Source organism: Spathaspora passalidarum, assembly GCF_000223485.1.
Source record: "Spathaspora passalidarum NRRL Y-27907 unplaced genomic scaffold SPAPAscaffold_3, whole genome shotgun sequence".
Lineage (NCBI taxonomy): Eukaryota > Fungi > Ascomycota > Pichiomycetes > Serinales > Debaryomycetaceae > Spathaspora > Spathaspora passalidarum.
The window spans coordinates 833,430-849,831 of NW_006767427.1; the positions used below are offsets into that span (position 1 = coordinate 833,430).

Below are 16,402 nucleotides of genomic sequence, written 5' to 3' on the forward strand. Positions count from 1 at the left end.
AGTAATCTTTTTAACCTGCCTGTGCAATTAACAAACACAGTAGTATCGGCACAATGGTAAGTCAATACTTTCAACTGTTGGAAATAATTCATACTAACGCATACTCTAGGATGATACTGAGAAATATCCCCCCAATATCCAAAAATTGTTTGGTCCTAAACCACCTTTCTTGTACATACCACCAACAGACTATCCACCTGAACAAAGAAGCACCACCGCCATAGCACCAATACTGTCCATAAAAGACCATATATCATCATACATCACCCAATACAAGTCTGAACCAAAACCAACTACATCGACAACCATCCTGACCGTAGAAGCATTTCGCCAGAAAAAACAACGACATCAAGAATCATTTACTCGACAATTGGCACAATGGAATGATCCGGAATTGTTTGCCAAAAACGAGCGAGAGTTTATGAAGGATCCTTATCGAACAGTATTCATTGCAAGGTTGGACTATTCAGTTACGGAATTGGATATATCCCTGGCATTTCTGAAGTATGGTGTCATTGAGCTGATTCGAATAATAAGAGATAAAAATGGGAAATCGAGAGGATATGGCTTTATAGTGTTTGAACGGACAAACGATGCTAAGAATTGTGTTAATGAGTTATGTCGAAGTGGGATATTGTTAAAGAATAGACATGCCTTGGTTGATTTTGAACGAGGAAGAATTATCCGTAATTGGAAACCAAGAAGATTGGGAGGGGGGGAAGGTGGTAGAGGATATACTGCTGCCGGAAGAAAAGCATCTGCTGCTGCTACTGCAAGAAGAGTTCATATTGCCAATAATCCAGGCTACACACCAAGTTATATTCCGCAAACTCAGTATGGTAATGGGTATAGACCGCAACAGCAGCCACAAGAACTGCCCGTATCAACTTCAATTAAGGATAAATATGCCAAATATACCAGTGCTACTACAACCACAACTAGTGCCAATGGAGTTACTAACTACAAGTCTACCTCTGGAGACAGGTCTATTCGAAGTATAAGACATCGTGAGTAGTTTGTGTATAGAGTAAAATTTTAGCCTCACGCTCACCACGCGCTGCTGCCGTGTAGAAAATTCTCAGACCAGAAAAAAAGAATCATGAACCACAAATGGGAAACTAAAACTGACACTGTTCACTAGATTTTGCCCTAGGTATACCAGTATTGTCATAAGTGGAACACATTTCATCCACCGTTATTTATTATTAGCATGTCTGAAGAATCAACCAAGAGAAAGATTGAATCCGAGGGAAGTTCACTTGACGCCAAACGAACCAAATCAACCAATGATGACCTCAGACAATCAATTATTCAAGAAGTCACCAAGAAATTGGAATCCAGGATTGACAAATTAGAATCAAGGATTGACAAACTAGAAAGGGAGTTCGCCAGTGATGACGAAGACGATGATTCTTACAAGGAAGGACAAACTTTGACTGACGACGATAACGATAACGATGTAGCAACCAAAACAACCCCTACTGACCCTCCTCAATTACCAAAAAGAGAAGGTTCGGTGCCTTTGCCAGCCGGAGAAACCAAGAAAGCTACATTCGGTACCAGTTCATTCAAATTCACTCCGTCAAAACTTGGTTCTGAAACTCCGGTATCCCCGCCTAAAACTAACAAGCCTGTGTTTGGAGCAACTACCATGTTTGGCAAGTCGATTGCCGACGACTTAAAGAATAGACCAAGTGTATGTGACACGTTACCTTCAAAATTAGAAGCGTCCAAATTAGATTCTTCTTCTAGTCAAGATGATAAAACAAGTTCTCCTCCACCTAAAGTACCCAAATTTGGTTCTCACTCAAAATTTGGTAATGCCTTCCAAGAATCATTGCACAAGAAGTCATTTCTTGATAGCAATGATACTGAAAAAGACGATAAATCTGCCACACCACCACCACAACAACAATTCAAACAAGTAGATTTAGCCCCAGTGCACCTAGCCACTGGTGAAGAAGATGAAATATCACATTTCAACTCCGTAGCCAAGATCTTTGAATTGGATTTGACTGCCGTAAATGAGGGTTGGAAAGAACGTGGAGTGGGACCATTACACTTGAACCAGTCAAGAAAAGACCAAAATCAAGCGAGATTAGTCATGAGATCTCAGGGTTTGTTACGAGTAGTATTGAATTACAAAATCACTAAAGACACTACTCTTTTGAAAGGATTAGAAGCAAGTTTGTCTCCAGGAAAATATCTTCGTTTAAATTCAGTAAAGGATGGCAAACCAGTGCAATATATGTTGAAATTTTCCAATGAAAGTTTACGTGACGAATTAATAGAGAAGGTTGAATCTTTAAAGAGTCAAATCAAGCAAGAATAAAGCGTGTGTGTGTGTTTGTGTGTGTATGTTATGTAACATTAATCTTTGATAAATGCAATACTACAAACTGTAGACCCTTTTACTCCCCCGAATTGGAAACTGGGGTAGTTTATCTTGTCCCATACCTGTAAGTTGGTTCCTGTGGTTATGATTTTCACCAACTCGGTCTCGGTGAAATTGCATGACGTTATAAGTAAGATTGAGCCCTTGTTCATTAATTGTTCTACTTGACGAGCATATACGTCCATTCCTATTTCTCCGTCAAACTCTTGCAACGGATCTTGGTTTAAGGCTATAGCATCCAATGTTCCCTTGTCTAAAAGAATATCAAACTTGTTCTTTAAAAAAGGTGCTTCCTTTTGTAACAAGTCAACCTGTTCAAACTCAAAATTGACGTCGCCGTATTTCTTACCGGCTATATCCTTGGCGAATTCTACAGAATCAGGAGAGTAGTCGATCCCAATAAACTGAAACTCGCTGTCTCCTTCATATTCTTCAGATAAATCTTGCAGTAATTGGAATAACAAATGGCCATTACCAGTACCTAAGTCCAACATACGAATGTGCGGAGTTTCCGTCACCGGAAGTTCGCCGTCGTTTAGTTTATCTATCAAGAATTGGATCATTTTGGATTCAGCGTCTGAATCATCAAACCAACATTCGCCAGTATCTTCATCATTATCTTGGAAATTAGATTGCTCCTTCTTATAGAAGTTGTTCCAGCTGTGTAAGTGTTAGTATAGCATTTTTCACATAGTTTCAAACATATCTACGTACTATTCTTGTGTTCCAAGTTTGGAAGAGTTCAATCGTATATCTTCAGTCATCGCTTGGTGTGGTTTTGATGGTCTCTGCATAGAAATTTTTCCATTCCTGCACATTTTGAATTGCCAACCAACGCGTACATTTTTTTCAGATCTTGAGAGATTCACGTAAACACGAACATTCAACCACAAGCCCATGGAACCAATGGAAGTAGAACCAGAAGTAGTACAAATGGAGGAAGATTCCCCTGAAGTAACAACATCAATCGACGAGCAGACCCAGCGTGGCTATCGAATATGGAAAAAGAATGCACCGTTCATATATGATTACTTGTCTACAAACTCTTTACTTTGGCCGTCATTATCGGTCCAGTTCTTTCCTGATGTAACCCATATCAACCACAAGGAATCACTTGAAAGTGAAGAAACCCAGGAATCAAATGAAGAAATCATCGCTCAGAGGCTATTACACGGTACTTTCACCCTAGGACAGGCAGTAGATAGCATTTCCATATTGCAAATACCAACATTCAAGAACCTTAACCAGAATATCAAGATAAACAAACTTGACTACAATCCAGATAAGGAAGAGTTGGAATTCTCACCTTCATCTAACAACAAGCTGAAAGTGTTACAAAAGATTAACCACTTGGGCGATGTTAATAAAGTAAGATATATGCCTCAAAAACCAGATATTATAGCCAGTGCAAATAACTTGGGGGATGTAGTGATTTACGAAAGAACAAGACATAAATCTTTCAAGAATTCTCTTATTGACGATACCGATATAAGTAAAGCTGAAATCAGACTTTCAAATCTGATACTCCCCTCCAAAACAGACATATTCGCACTTGATTGGAATCAGAACCAGGAAGGATTGCTCTTGGCCGGTGATATGAATGGGGTTATTAGTTTATATGATTTGAAGGAATATTCCACTCCAGAATTGGAACAATGTCGCTACTTTGAAAATGATACTGGTATAAACGACATAGAATGGTTCCCTACTCATGACTCCTTGTTTAGTACAGTTGATGACAAAGGAACAGTCAAGATTTACGATACAAGACAGAATGATGCAGTTATATGCAGCCAAAAAATCTCAGAACACGGGGTAGACAGCATATCTATGAACCCTGGATTCAGTTCTGGGATTGCCACCGGTGATAGTCAAGGTGTGATAAAGATATGGGATTTACGAGCTTTTAAACAATCAAGTCAACCGGTTAAACAAATGAACGCTCATACGGACTCAATTACACAATTATATTGGCATCCAAAGTATTCCAATGTTCTTGCATCTTCCTCGAGCGATCACCTGGTTAAATTTCACAATGTCTCCAATGAAGAAACCTGTTTCTTTACTCATTTAGGTCATATGTTGGGTGTGAATGACTTCGACTGGTCATATGCCGATGATTGGATGGTTGCTAGTGTTGCTGATGATAATTCGTTACATGTTTGGAAACCTTCTCATACTGTGACTGACAGGTTCAAAACAGCTTGAGTTTAGAGATAATTTATCACCGTTAATATATATATATATAATCTTTTTCTTCTTTATTGTATTTGTATAGATATGTATATATTATCCTATTTTCTTTTGCTAAAGGATCATTAATAACTTAAATAACAACTACATTTAGTTCTTGGCAAATAATCTTTCCACTTCAGCCAAAGATTCAGCCAAGACCTTGTCTTGGAACTTTGGATCTTCAATGGCCTTGTTAACCTTTTCAATAACAGACTTGGCTAATTGTTCTTGTTCCAATTGTCTTTGTTGTGCTTCGAATCTAACCCAAGAGTCTAAAACGGATTTGGCTTCATGAGCAACAGCAAGTTGTTGCTTCAAGACAAAAGCATCAGCTTCCAACTTGGCGGTTTCCTTGGAAAGAGCGAATAAGTCTTGAGTGGTTTCAACAACATTCTTTAATTGGGAAACGGTAGCAATTCTATCATTGACACTTTCAACGTGCTTAACTCTGGAGGCATTCAATATGTCACCAACCTTCTTGATTTCACCATCAGCCCATTCGGTGTATAATGGAGCAATATATTTAACACATAATAAAACGAAAGCACTGAAAGTACCAAGTAAAATAGTTTCATCATGGATAACAATTAAACCGTTGGAGATACCGTAGACAGCTGCGGCAGTGGAGGTGGCTAAAACACCAGTCTTGGATAATAAATTGTTACCTGGTAAGGCATCGATGATGGAGGCGGCCTTTTGCTTTGGTTCAACTGGTTGAGTAGAGGCGAATCTTAAACCAATTCTATTTGCAAGTGTTAGTATATATTTTCATTGTGTTATAACATACTGGTCGACGTTGTGCGTAGTTACGATCCGGACAACACGACTCAAGTTCACGACAAGACATACGGAGCCATACGCAAACCCATTGGACGGGCAGCTCTCAAAGCAATTCTGTTAATCATAGACATTCTTGAATATATTCCAACCTTCAAAAAGCTTTAATGGTGTCAACCCTTTTTCTATGGTGTTTTTTTTCCACCTAATTTTTTTTCAACCTTCGTGCTCACCGCTCGGAAAAGATGAAAATCCAATTTGATTGGCAGATGTCTTGACTTCCCAATGCGGAAGTGCGTGTCGCCGACGTGCGAAAATATATTTACACATATTATATTAAGTCATTACATAGTACTTACTGTTGATACTTATCCAGAATTATTCTATTAATTGCCCTTTCCGTCCGTATATTAGCTTTATGGTAGTACAGCTTCAAATCCTTCTTTAGGTCTTGAGTATAGGATATTTTTTGAGGTGGTGGTGAAGATCCATCTTCACCCACATCTTGATCCACAATCGCAGATGCAGCGTATTGAGCTCGATGGAATATCTCATCCTGTATTCTTTGTGATACTGCTTCAACTGTTTCTCCATTCGGTAGTTGCAAAGTTGGAGCTTCTGTTATGGTGAGCTCAGACTCAGATTTTACTCTTATTGATTGGGGCTGAGGGACATCTGGTTTCAGCTCAGTGTGTTGTTCAGTTATGCCTGCTTGTGCTTGATTTCTCTTCCTTCGCAACTCTGCTAACCTGGACTTTCTGTCTGTTCCCAGTGGTTCCATTGTTCTGATAATTTTTTTTTGATGATGATATACCTTACTGTGTTTCTGTCAAATATTTTATATTTTTTGTTTTGTTTGGTTGCTGTGCTGCTGCCAAATTTTGTCTACTCTGCTCACCACAAATACAACACACAATGTCATTTCTTAATAGATTAGATTCGGTTCTTCATGAAGAAACTGATCCTGGTGAAGGTATATATATTACTGCTCTTGTTTCATAATAAAATTATTGTACTGATGTTGCACATATGAAGATTTAACTGAGGATCAAAACATGGCTGCAACTTCAAATCAGCTAATATTTCCACACATTCCCACAATGAACCAGGTGCTATTGACTAATAATCAGAATTTGGATTGTCATGCTAATTTCAGGCCACTTTTACTTACTTTGAGGCCTAACTTCAATCAAATGAGTTATAGTTCCCAGGAACTGAGCTGGCTGCAGAGAACAAATACAAATTCATACTCAACTAATTCCGCGATTCAACCACAACAAATCATCGTTAAACAATCTCATTCAAGAGATTATCAAGTTTCATACGCCAGAATTTTTCTCAACCCCACTATTAAACCAACTCCCCTCTTCTAATTCTCTCCAATCGAATATTCAACTAAAGACTACTGTTTCCAATTTGACTCAAATCATACGATGTCAAGCTTCAGTAGAAGGAATTGCAAGTGTTCAAGTTTCGATAGAACTTCCAACTGCAAAGAGATTATCCAATATAACTATTTCTAAATTTGTTCCATTAGGCCAGTATGATACTGATGATAATTTCACAGAACTGGAAGATGAAAATATAATTGAAGCTGCAGTAATTGAAAGAAATATTATGGAGTAAACATCTATATAGAGTTCACATGAACCTTCAAAAGAAGCTCCTAGCAATGCTGTTCCCACTAGAAAGGTTCCTAATAATGGAAATTTTGAATGCAACCATACATGTAAAGATAAACTGACTTATCGACATTATTGCTGTAAGGACGGAATTCCTGGTTAAATACTTATTACAATTGGTACACAGCTGGCATTCCTATTTATACCTTTTAATGTCAGTCAGCAATCAAGCTCCCTTACACAATCAAAATATTTCACAAATCATTCTTCTTAAAACAGAAAAGACACCAATACTGAGACAGCCATCTTTAGCCATGCTATCAAAGAACCTTTTTTGTACATTGTAACCCTAGTGACTTCAGCGACTTTGAAGAAGAAGAAGAAGAACTTAGCCCAAAGGAACCTATAGAGAAAATATTTACTTCCAAACAAACTTAGACTGGTGTTGCTAAATCAAAAAAGAAAATGATGCATTCCAAGAGAAACTTTCCCACATCTATCCAAGATAACACTTCGATGCCTCTAAAACGAAGAATCTTGAATGGTTCCAGTTCCGAATCAGATTTAGATATTTTATTATCATTCGAACTGCATACTGAAAAGAAAGAGGTTATTGAACCAAAGTTGACTCTCTTGAATCTAAAAGAATCCAATAAAAGCAAGTTAGCTAATATATTCCTGATACAAGATGATCAAAATAGCAGCCTGCCAATAAACGATTATTTTAATGTTTCGACAAAATTACCTAATTTCCCCATGAAACAACAGGCTAATAATACCAAGCAACAAGGCAGAAGCAGTAAGCAAATGGTAATCCAGAAGCTGGTTAGTATTGGTAGATCTGATAACTCGCTGTAATATGACCCTAATTTACAATTTGGAACTCTTCACAATGGAATATTCAAATTATCACAGGAGGCGCCTCCTTTTAGGCTAAACCTCCAAATAAACCATCTCGAAAACGAGCTGCCGCCATTGATTTTCAGTGATAAAGAATCACAACCACATACTTCATCCAAAGACAAAGTGGAGTTGAAAATAGAAGAGCTAAGTAAAATTCTTGGAGTCGATATCGAATTCTATGAATAGCTAAAATCAAATAAAGTAAGAAATGGCAATTTTTCTAATGAAATCATCTGTAATTCTCATATGATCTGCCTCTATGCTTAAGAAATCAATTGCGTTACGTTCATGTAAATCTCTTAAGCCAATATAATTATCTTGATATAATTCAGTCTTGTCGAATGGAATGGAAATCTTTGCCTCGGGGTCAAAATCACTGAAAGAAGCCAGGTCTTTAGGGACAAGAGTTGTATCTTCAGTGAATGTTACCAATACTAGTTTGTTAATCTTGGAGAAGTTTTCTTTGTAGGTGGCATTTTTTTCATCCCGTTCATTATTAATATCAGCCAAGAAATGAGAATATTTCAAATACTGTTCATATTGTAAAGGATCTCTAAAGTATTGTGCTGGTATAACATTCTTTTGCACTTTATCTAACCAAACTTGTCTCTTTAGAACATTATTTCTTGCCTTACATAGCCAATCCCTTGGTTTGCACATTGGTAATTCCAGCACTCCCAAATGCGGGGATCCAAATGTAATCAAATTATGTACGGTTATATTTGAACATCTTTCAATCAATCCACGTAACAATACTCCACCTTGAGAGAATCCAATTGCATTGAATCCATGAGAAAGTTCGGTGATGTTTGCAAGTGTCTGACATATTTGATCAACATCAATATTGGCATCGCCAAATAATGAACGTTGTTGATCTGCTGAAGGATCATCAGCAAGGGAAATTGAATAAACAAATATTCCAGGGTAGATAGTGTCAAAGATCTCCTTGACTTCATTTATACCAGATGAGTTGTAGTTATCACCAAGACCGTGCCAAATTACAACTGGAAGCGCTTCGGTCTTATCGGGAGTATTGAGAAGTGGCAATTGCATATGATCATTCACATGAAAGTTCTGATGAAGGTTTATCTTTGATCCAGAATCTACGAAGGATTCAGCTAGACTGGAAATTAAGTATTGAATGTTAAATAACCCTGACAAGAGCATCTTGGTGTATAGTATGTAGATAACACGCTTATCAAAAAAAAGTAACAAGAACGGGGTTCTTGTAAACGCCTTTTTTTTCGGTTGGTATATGCTACCAAAAGCTGCCTAGAATTTAAACTTCAAGATCAGATCTAGAACCTATCAGGGGATGATTTTCCGGGCATATAAAATTAACGCTGATTATAACCACCATCTAATTGCAAGAATTAATTTTTTTAAAAAAAAACATGCTCCACGGCAGGCTCGAACTGTCGACCTTCAGATTTCACAACAAACTTATTATGAGACTGACGCTCTGCCAACTGAGCTAGTGAAGCATGAAAGATGGACAAATATTTTTCCGAGATCATCCGATCTATTGTTGTCAAAAAATTTTCTGTTGAAACAAAAACGACCACAAACTCCTGAAATTTCAATATTCATTTGTCTATACAATATAGTATTAGTATTACCTAATGCTTGAACACTAGCAGCAGCTTGTTTAGTCTTGAAAGTATTATTTTGTATGGTTATTTCAACTTTTAAAGATTTTTGAAGATTTTTGTAGATTTTTGTAGATTTTTGTAGAAATGTTGTGAAAATTGTAAGAGTTATGATACTAGCAAGCCTATTTTCGGATAGAATACCCTACATTAAACGGTTACTCTTATACTAAACGAGCATACATCCTTTATTCTATTGATAAAAAACCCTTAAACTACTTATAACAGCTTTTATACTATTTCCTATGTTGCCAACTCCTTTAATTTTTGAGATAGCCTATTAATTTCCAATTGATCCTGAATAATTAGATCCATAGACTTGACACCTTTATTCTTTGATAAAACTAAAACTTCGTCTCCATTCTGCACTTGTATCTCATAATCCAACACCTTCTTAACCTTAAACACATCTTCAATCAGTCCATCTATGAAAAACAACTTCCTTAAATTAACCACTGATATTGAATTTACTCCATTCAGGATTCTCTCAAGCGATAAAAGAATTAATAATTTCAATACTGCCTCCACAGCAAATCGTAACAGTTCTGTGCCATGAGTTGATTCACTTATTGTAGAATGGTACTTTTGACATAACGCTGGGATGGTTAAATTTCCATCATTCAAAAAGTTGCATAATTTGACGATATTACCCAACTTTTCCTTGTAGGATCCATGAATAAGGACTGAACTAATTGATTTAAATTTAGACTTGTTGATCATTTTTCTTTGCATAAAATCCAATGACTTCTCCTTTTCTAATTGGTTCAATTGCGGGAAGGAAACCACACTTGAATGCGTACTTGTTGGTTGGGAAGCTAATTCGTCAATGTCTCTGGATAATGAACTAGACAAAGACTTTGCAAGAAATGATAATTCCAGTTTATAAAGTGGCGATGTATCAACAAATTTGGTTATTGATCGTAATGAAAGCAACGAGTTCAAGATATACATCAAGGAAAGCTCTTGTCGTTCACTAATACTCATAATAAAATCTTCACGTTTGTCTCTGAATCCACCGGGAGGAGCAAACCCTCGTTCTCCACCATGCGGTGGAGGAGCCGTATACCCAGTTTCTCCCTGTTGTTCCAATTTAATTTCAGAATATGCATTTAAATTCAAATTTGGGAAACTCAACAATATTTTCAAATGTATATCAGCCAATCTATTATAACTATCGATAATTTTTGGAGGCTCAGCTTGTAATGAAATGGTGATCAAATTATAAGCAGTAAATCGGTAAAAATTCATTACATCAACCAAATTAACTGGCTGGTTACTTGAAATTATATTCATAGGAATTTCAGGTTCATACACATTTAGATCAAGCAAGGGAACAAGTAAATATGACTCCCCAAATAAATAGGCCACTCTAGTAAATTGAGTCAAGATTGGGAACCAATCTACTGGGCTTTTCTTTTCCTGGGTACTCCAATTGGAATACCTAACCAAGAAATATTGAATCAGAACCAAGTAGGAAGTAGAAGGATATACGGAATCAACCATTTCATCGACGAACAACAACTCCATAGAATCAATAAGTAATTCCAGTAATATTTGATTAATTCTATTGTTTGAGTACAATTGAAGTGAGGCATCTTCATTCAATAACCATTTTGAAAATAATTCACCAAATTCACCCGTGAAATACACTACTCTTGAATTAAGAGCTAATGCCATTTCAAAAATTGGTTCTATTTCATAGAAAGGAATGTGTAAGTAAAACCTGCCAAATAATAACTTCAACTTTAGCAAAATCCCAGCCAAATATCCAAGACTGTCCAACCATAATAATTGGTGATCAATCACTTCACTTGTTGAAAGAAGCTGTTTTATTTCCGTAAGAAATGTGTCATAATCATCAAGTTGTTTCTTAAATTGTTCAGCATTGGAACTCTCTATATGCAGACGATGCAAACTTTTTGGTAATTTGTCTTCAATTAAATGATTGATATTATCAAGCATTCCTTCAAGTTCAGTAATAGTCTCCTGAATAGGGCGAGAAGTTGCCATTGTGGTGATGGTATAGAAGTGGCAACCAAAATGAATAGGGAACCAAGTAGTTGATTTTTTTAGTGGGGAGGACAGCACCAGTTTTCGTGCGCTAATGTTATGCTTATCTTAGAGCAGGTCCAGAAAGTACGCTACCAAATAACAAGAGGTGACCAGACTATAGAAGAACACTATATGACCGGATTCAGAGCCACAATCAGTATGTCCCAAGGGTTAAGTTATGCTCAAGAAATTCTATAGTATATATAGAATATATATATATATGATATATACAGGTTTATCTGGTGGGAAATTCAAATTTTGTATGACATCTTGTAACAATTTCAAAATAGTTTGGTTCACTTTCAGGTGTAATATAACCATGTCTAACTAAGAAATCAACAATGACCAATCCACAATTTGGTTTGAATTCTTTGTTTCTAAGCTTCTCTAATATTTCATCCAAATCCAAAAGTTTAAATTCCGAAACTTCTCCGTCAACAGGGTGGGGAACAACTTCATGCTCATTCTCAAATTCAATGTCATAAACGTATTCCACTTCTGGTTGGACACGTCCATCAGCTGTTCCATACAAGTACAGTAACACTCCAGTACACTTTGAATGTGAAGCAACAAAATCTTCTGATAATCCTGCTTCTTCGTAACATTCTTTGACCACAGTTTCCCAAATACCATAAGGGTACCCTAATCCACCACCCACCATATTGTCAAGCATATTAGGGTATGTTGGTTTGTTAGCTGCTCTTCTAGGAATCCACATTTTTAATTTCCCGTTGGAAGAGTTTTGCTCTGAGATGTACCCGTTAATGTGGGTACCATAAGTCACCACACCTAATAATACCGAGAATGCGCGTTCAATTCTGGCGTATGGTATACTGGTTGGATTATATACGGTATACAATTCATTTCTCCAACCTTTTTTCAATCTATGTTCAAGTTGAGTAATGTTATCTCTCCATTCAAGTGCCACTTTGTTAAACATTTCATTTCTTTTTTCAAGTGTATCGAATTCACTACCAATTTTTATAGTTTGTTCAACATTGTTGATCTCAAATGATTTGGTAGTAATTGGTAGTCCAGGGAAATATTGGGCGATTGAGGGAGCTATATATCCTAATAATACACCATCATGACTGAAGAACTTGTAATAAGTGTTATTCAACTTGAATGAGTCGACATCGTTAATAATGTCAAGAAAGGTGGTGGTTGTAGTATTTGATTCAGTCATTATTAATTACGCCCTTATCTCTAATGAAAAATTAGTCCAGATTTTTTTTTCTTTTGTGGTTAGCCTCACTTTTAAATTATTGGTGATTTTACCACCAACTGATTCGACCTACTAATCACTGTAAATATTTATTGCTAGAGAGTAAATCCAATGCCAGGATCATCTAGAGACCTATCGAAGTCGCTAGACCAGATATTTTCTGAATGGTCTGATGATAATAGCTCGCCAGAGCAACCAGCATACACTGAGTTGTTTCTGGTGATTTCCCAATATTTAGACAAGCACAATACGTTAGCTTCGTTACGACAACAATCAGTCAATGATGAGTTATTCAGAGTTTACGATAAGTATATTATGCCCTTGCAGAGTCTACCCCGTGAGTGTATGTTTCTTGATGTATTAACCGCCTTACTGCCAGTGTTATCCAGTAAAGAAATAAGTTTGTGGGTCAAAAGTTACTTGAAGCCTGCTGTGGACAGTGCAGGATATGATTCGATGTTCGTTGAGAAGGCAAGACAATTCATCAAGAAGGTTTGCCATGGTGAAGAAACTGACGATTCGGATTTAGAAAGTGTCAGAGATGACATCGGAAAAGTTGTAATTGATCAAATACTATCAATAAATCTCTCGGATGACATACTTGAAGAAGCACTCGAATTAAAAGTTTCCGACGCAGATAAGGACAGTCAATCATACCAAGAACGGTTACGATTTATAAAATCAAACTGTAATCATATCCTTCAAAACTATGGGGTTTCCAAGACTAAACGATATTGCGAGTTACTCAATGATCATATAACCATACCGTCACAAAGATTGGAAACCTTGTTATTGTTATCATCACTTGTAAATTCAAAAACATTAGCTGTTCCTGATATAATAAACATGCCAGTGTTTCCCAATGTGTTAAAATGTGCCATGTTTGATTTTAGCGAAACCGTAATTCATACTGCACTCACTATACTAACAATGTTAATTCCACAAGTATCCACCTCAATGTCATATTATTTACCTGATTTATTCATGATTTATATCAGAATAACCACTTGGGAGGAATTCAACAGTATACCAAACAGATTTCAATTATTAAGTGAATACTTGAATGAATTGAAAATAGATTGGGATATTCTTGTGGACAATGAAGAGACGTCACTTACATTCAACTATCCCCATTTTTACGTGTTGTTGTATGGGTTGTTCCCGTTTAATTTTTGCAAATTAAGCCAAGCACCATATACGTACTTGAAATTAAATAAACCAAGCATATTAACTTTGAAATATTTGAATAAACTAGAAGATATCATTGAATTGCCTACATCTTTAGATTTGCATATACGCAAAATGACCAAATCTATTTTGCAAACCTTCTTGATGCATCCAAAATTCCTTAATTTTGATACAAGTACATTAGAACAAGAGCTAGAACATCCAACATCATGGATAGAAGGAGAGATAACCCATGAGGAGATCGCATTGGCATGTTTTAGTTTAAACCCCGATGTCATGATTAATCTTGATTCCTCCAGTATTTATGGGCGCATGTTACAACGAAGTCTAACATCCAGTCAAATATTATGTGACTTAGATTCAAGAATTTCCCGAGGTTCTTCAATAGATGGTTTGAAAGAGAGTAAATACCTTCAAATGAAAGCGTTTCATAATCTCAATCGAAAAATGTCAATTATTCCTACAAATTTGGTTATAAATAACAAGCAACCCACTCATGATGTGGAGAAGGAGGATGGCGTTCAATTCAAAGAAGTCAAGTATGAAACTGAAAACACTGAAGATTCAATCGATTCACTAGATGGAAGCTCAAGATCTCCTGGGGATCCCTTGCAGGAACTTTTCCACACTCATGAGAAATTATATGCTCCAATTAATAAGAATCACAACTTGGAAAATGATGGGCTCCGTCGCAAATCATCATCTTTGATCAATGTGAGACATGAGCTAAGACTTTCAAGACCTACTTCTTCACCAACCACTACATTGGAAACTTCAAGTGTATTCAAAGAATCTGCATCTACTAATGGGTCCAATAATGATACTTTGACTAGCCTTCCTCATACCAAGTCCGATGGTAATATGATCGATTTCTATCAACGAGAGTTATTATTATTTAAAAATGAGTTGGAATTTTCAAGTTATATGAAGCATTTAAACAAGTATAATTATATGAAATTAAAATTAAACAAGAGCGGCGATTCCAAGACGATTGAGATGGAAAACAATGAAAAAAAAATAGATGACTTGAAAGAATCGTTTGAGGAATTGAATGGTATATTGACTAGCACGAAACAACTGTTGAGTCAAGCTATTACTGAACACGAAAAGGAGCGTGATCAATTGATTACCCGATTGAATGAGGTGCAAACCGACAAAGAAGAGCTTGTGCGGAAGTATGAAACAACTATGCGTGAACATAAACTAGAGTCACAAACTCTTAAAGAACTCGTTGATGATATCATTCCCCAGAAAGATTTTGAGATTGTTAGTTTACAAATGAAAATCAAGAATTTAGAACAGATGCTGAGGGAATTAGAAGATAAACTTGGTAGAGTAGGCACTAATAATAATTTGCAAGAGCTTGAAAAGAAGATTGGTAACCAGAATGAAATAATCAACAAGCTCAAATCTGAAATGTCATTAGTCACTGAAAAACACAATCAAGTAGTGAATGAACTTTCCAGATCAAGCGAAGCTTATGATTCAATAATCAGGAAATACGAACACAAATTAGCATCTTCCAAACTTAACCTTAATGAAAACCTCAACTCATTCACATCACAGTACGAAAGGAAAATCCAAGAATTAACAACAACAATATTAAAATATGAACATTTACTCGAGGAAAAGAACGGCAAAATCCTTCAACTTTCCTCTTCCAAACCAATTTCAATTCCAAGCTATGGAAGAAAATCATCATATAATGATTTTGAACAACATACAGACAGATCACATTCTTCCCTGGAATCATCATCACCTCCACACACACTGGCACCTATTGCCATCCACCATCCCCATCCACCGGCGCCAATTCATTATCAAACCCAACCACAAGCTATTAGAAACAATTCAACTATATCGAATGCTTCTTCTTCTTCACAACAAGTTCCAATTATGAGAGGAAGAGGGGGTTACCAAAAGAGATCTAAAAAACTTATGTAGAGACAGTGTATTTTATGTAATCTTAATGTATTATTTATAATGATCCAGTTTAACTATTGGGATTGTACCATATCTTAGTATTTGGGTAAGAGAAGTTGCGGTTCAAGACAGTGTCAATTGGGTATAGTGTTATAGGCACTTGAAAGTCTGATGAATTTCTTTGAGCTATTCATAGGGTGTAAAAAAATACATTATTATTCTTTATTATACTACAAAAACAAACAAAGATAGAATTAAGAGAGTCAGAATAGTCACATATTTACCTATCCGGAAAATCTAAAGTTGTTTTACGAAATCTTGCACCACATTTGATTCCCCAGGTTCTCGTAAATATATTTTTAAGGTTCAATTATTTTTTGTTGTATTTTCTCCTGCAGAGAAGGAATTTGAAACTGGTAGCGCAAAACGCACT

At 36.3% G+C, this 16,402-nt stretch overlaps 11 protein-coding genes across 11 annotated transcripts; 4 read left to right on the forward strand and 7 right to left on the reverse strand. All coding sequences in view use genetic code 12, as the record gives it.

The window, feature by feature from the left end:
• Positions 1-17: 17 nt before the first annotated feature.
• SPAPADRAFT_60375 (U1 snRNP complex subunit) lies at positions 18-1,048 on the forward strand (the record flags this gene model as incomplete). Its single annotated transcript, XM_007374511.1, has 2 exons — positions 18-56; positions 110-1,048. 2 exons carry the CDS (start codon positions 54-56, stop codon positions 1,013-1,015), a joined length of 909 nt encoding a protein of 302 aa, XP_007374573.1.
• A 64-nt stretch (positions 1,049-1,112) lies between these two features.
• Positions 1,113-3,170, forward strand: SPAPADRAFT_60376 (uncharacterized protein; the record flags this gene model as incomplete). The annotated part of the gene is made up of 2 exons (XM_007374512.1): positions 1,113-3,055; positions 3,110-3,170. The coding sequence occupies one exon, from the start codon at positions 1,211-1,213 to the stop codon at positions 2,330-2,332; it is 1,122 nt and encodes a 373-aa protein (XP_007374574.1).
• On the reverse strand, positions 2,371-3,159 carry SPAPADRAFT_55010 (uncharacterized protein; the record flags this gene model as incomplete). The annotated part of the gene is made up of 2 exons (XM_007374513.1): positions 2,371-3,055; positions 3,110-3,159. The coding sequence occupies 2 exons, from the start codon at positions 3,157-3,159 to the stop codon at positions 2,371-2,373; spliced, it is 735 nt and encodes a 244-aa protein (XP_007374575.1).
• Positions 3,171-3,284: 114 nt separating the features above from the next.
• On the reverse strand, positions 3,285-5,541 carry ATP4 (F1F0 ATP synthase subunit 4; the record flags this gene model as incomplete). The annotated part of the gene is made up of 2 exons (XM_007374514.1): positions 3,285-5,372; positions 5,471-5,541. 2 exons carry the CDS (start codon positions 5,539-5,541, stop codon positions 4,739-4,741), a joined length of 705 nt encoding a protein of 234 aa, XP_007374576.1.
• SPAPADRAFT_70982 (uncharacterized protein) lies at positions 3,285-5,556 on the forward strand (the record flags this gene model as incomplete). Its single annotated transcript, XM_007374515.1, has 2 exons — positions 3,285-5,372; positions 5,483-5,556. The coding sequence occupies one exon, from the start codon at positions 3,293-3,295 to the stop codon at positions 4,601-4,603; it is 1,311 nt and encodes a 436-aa protein (XP_007374577.1).
• A 175-nt stretch (positions 5,557-5,731) lies between these two features.
• SPAPADRAFT_60379 (uncharacterized protein) lies at positions 5,732-6,205 on the reverse strand (the record flags this gene model as incomplete). The annotated part of the gene is made up of 1 exon (XM_007374516.1): positions 5,732-6,205. One exon carries the CDS (start codon positions 6,186-6,188, stop codon positions 5,763-5,765), a length of 426 nt encoding a protein of 141 aa, XP_007374578.1.
• A 768-nt stretch (positions 6,206-6,973) lies between these two features.
• Positions 6,974-9,307, reverse strand: SPAPADRAFT_60380 (uncharacterized protein; the record flags this gene model as incomplete). Its single annotated transcript, XM_007374517.1, has 1 exon — positions 6,974-9,307. A coding segment is annotated over one exon (733 nt), but the record flags the coding sequence as incomplete, so codon positions are not given.
• A 517-nt stretch (positions 9,308-9,824) lies between these two features.
• SPAPADRAFT_60381 (uncharacterized protein) lies at positions 9,825-10,829 on the reverse strand (the record flags this gene model as incomplete). The annotated part of the gene is made up of 2 exons (XM_007374518.1): positions 9,825-10,269; positions 10,291-10,829. 2 exons carry the CDS (start codon positions 10,827-10,829, stop codon positions 9,825-9,827), a joined length of 984 nt encoding a protein of 327 aa, XP_007374580.1.
• A 298-nt stretch (positions 10,830-11,127) lies between these two features.
• SPAPADRAFT_60382 (uncharacterized protein) lies at positions 11,128-11,603 on the reverse strand (the record flags this gene model as incomplete). The annotated part of the gene is made up of 1 exon (XM_007374519.1): positions 11,128-11,603. A coding segment is annotated over one exon (343 nt), but the record flags the coding sequence as incomplete, so codon positions are not given.
• A 209-nt stretch (positions 11,604-11,812) lies between these two features.
• On the reverse strand, positions 11,813-12,841 carry SPAPADRAFT_70985 (uncharacterized protein; the record flags this gene model as incomplete). Its single annotated transcript, XM_007374520.1, has 1 exon — positions 11,813-12,841. One exon carries the CDS (start codon positions 12,817-12,819, stop codon positions 11,869-11,871), a length of 951 nt encoding a protein of 316 aa, XP_007374582.1.
• A 128-nt stretch (positions 12,842-12,969) lies between these two features.
• Positions 12,970-16,031, forward strand: SPAPADRAFT_150671 (uncharacterized protein; the record flags this gene model as incomplete). The annotated part of the gene is made up of 1 exon (XM_007374521.1): positions 12,970-16,031. One exon carries the CDS (start codon positions 12,970-12,972, stop codon positions 15,988-15,990), a length of 3,021 nt encoding a protein of 1,006 aa, XP_007374583.1.
• Between the last annotated feature and the right edge of the window lie 371 nt (positions 16,032-16,402).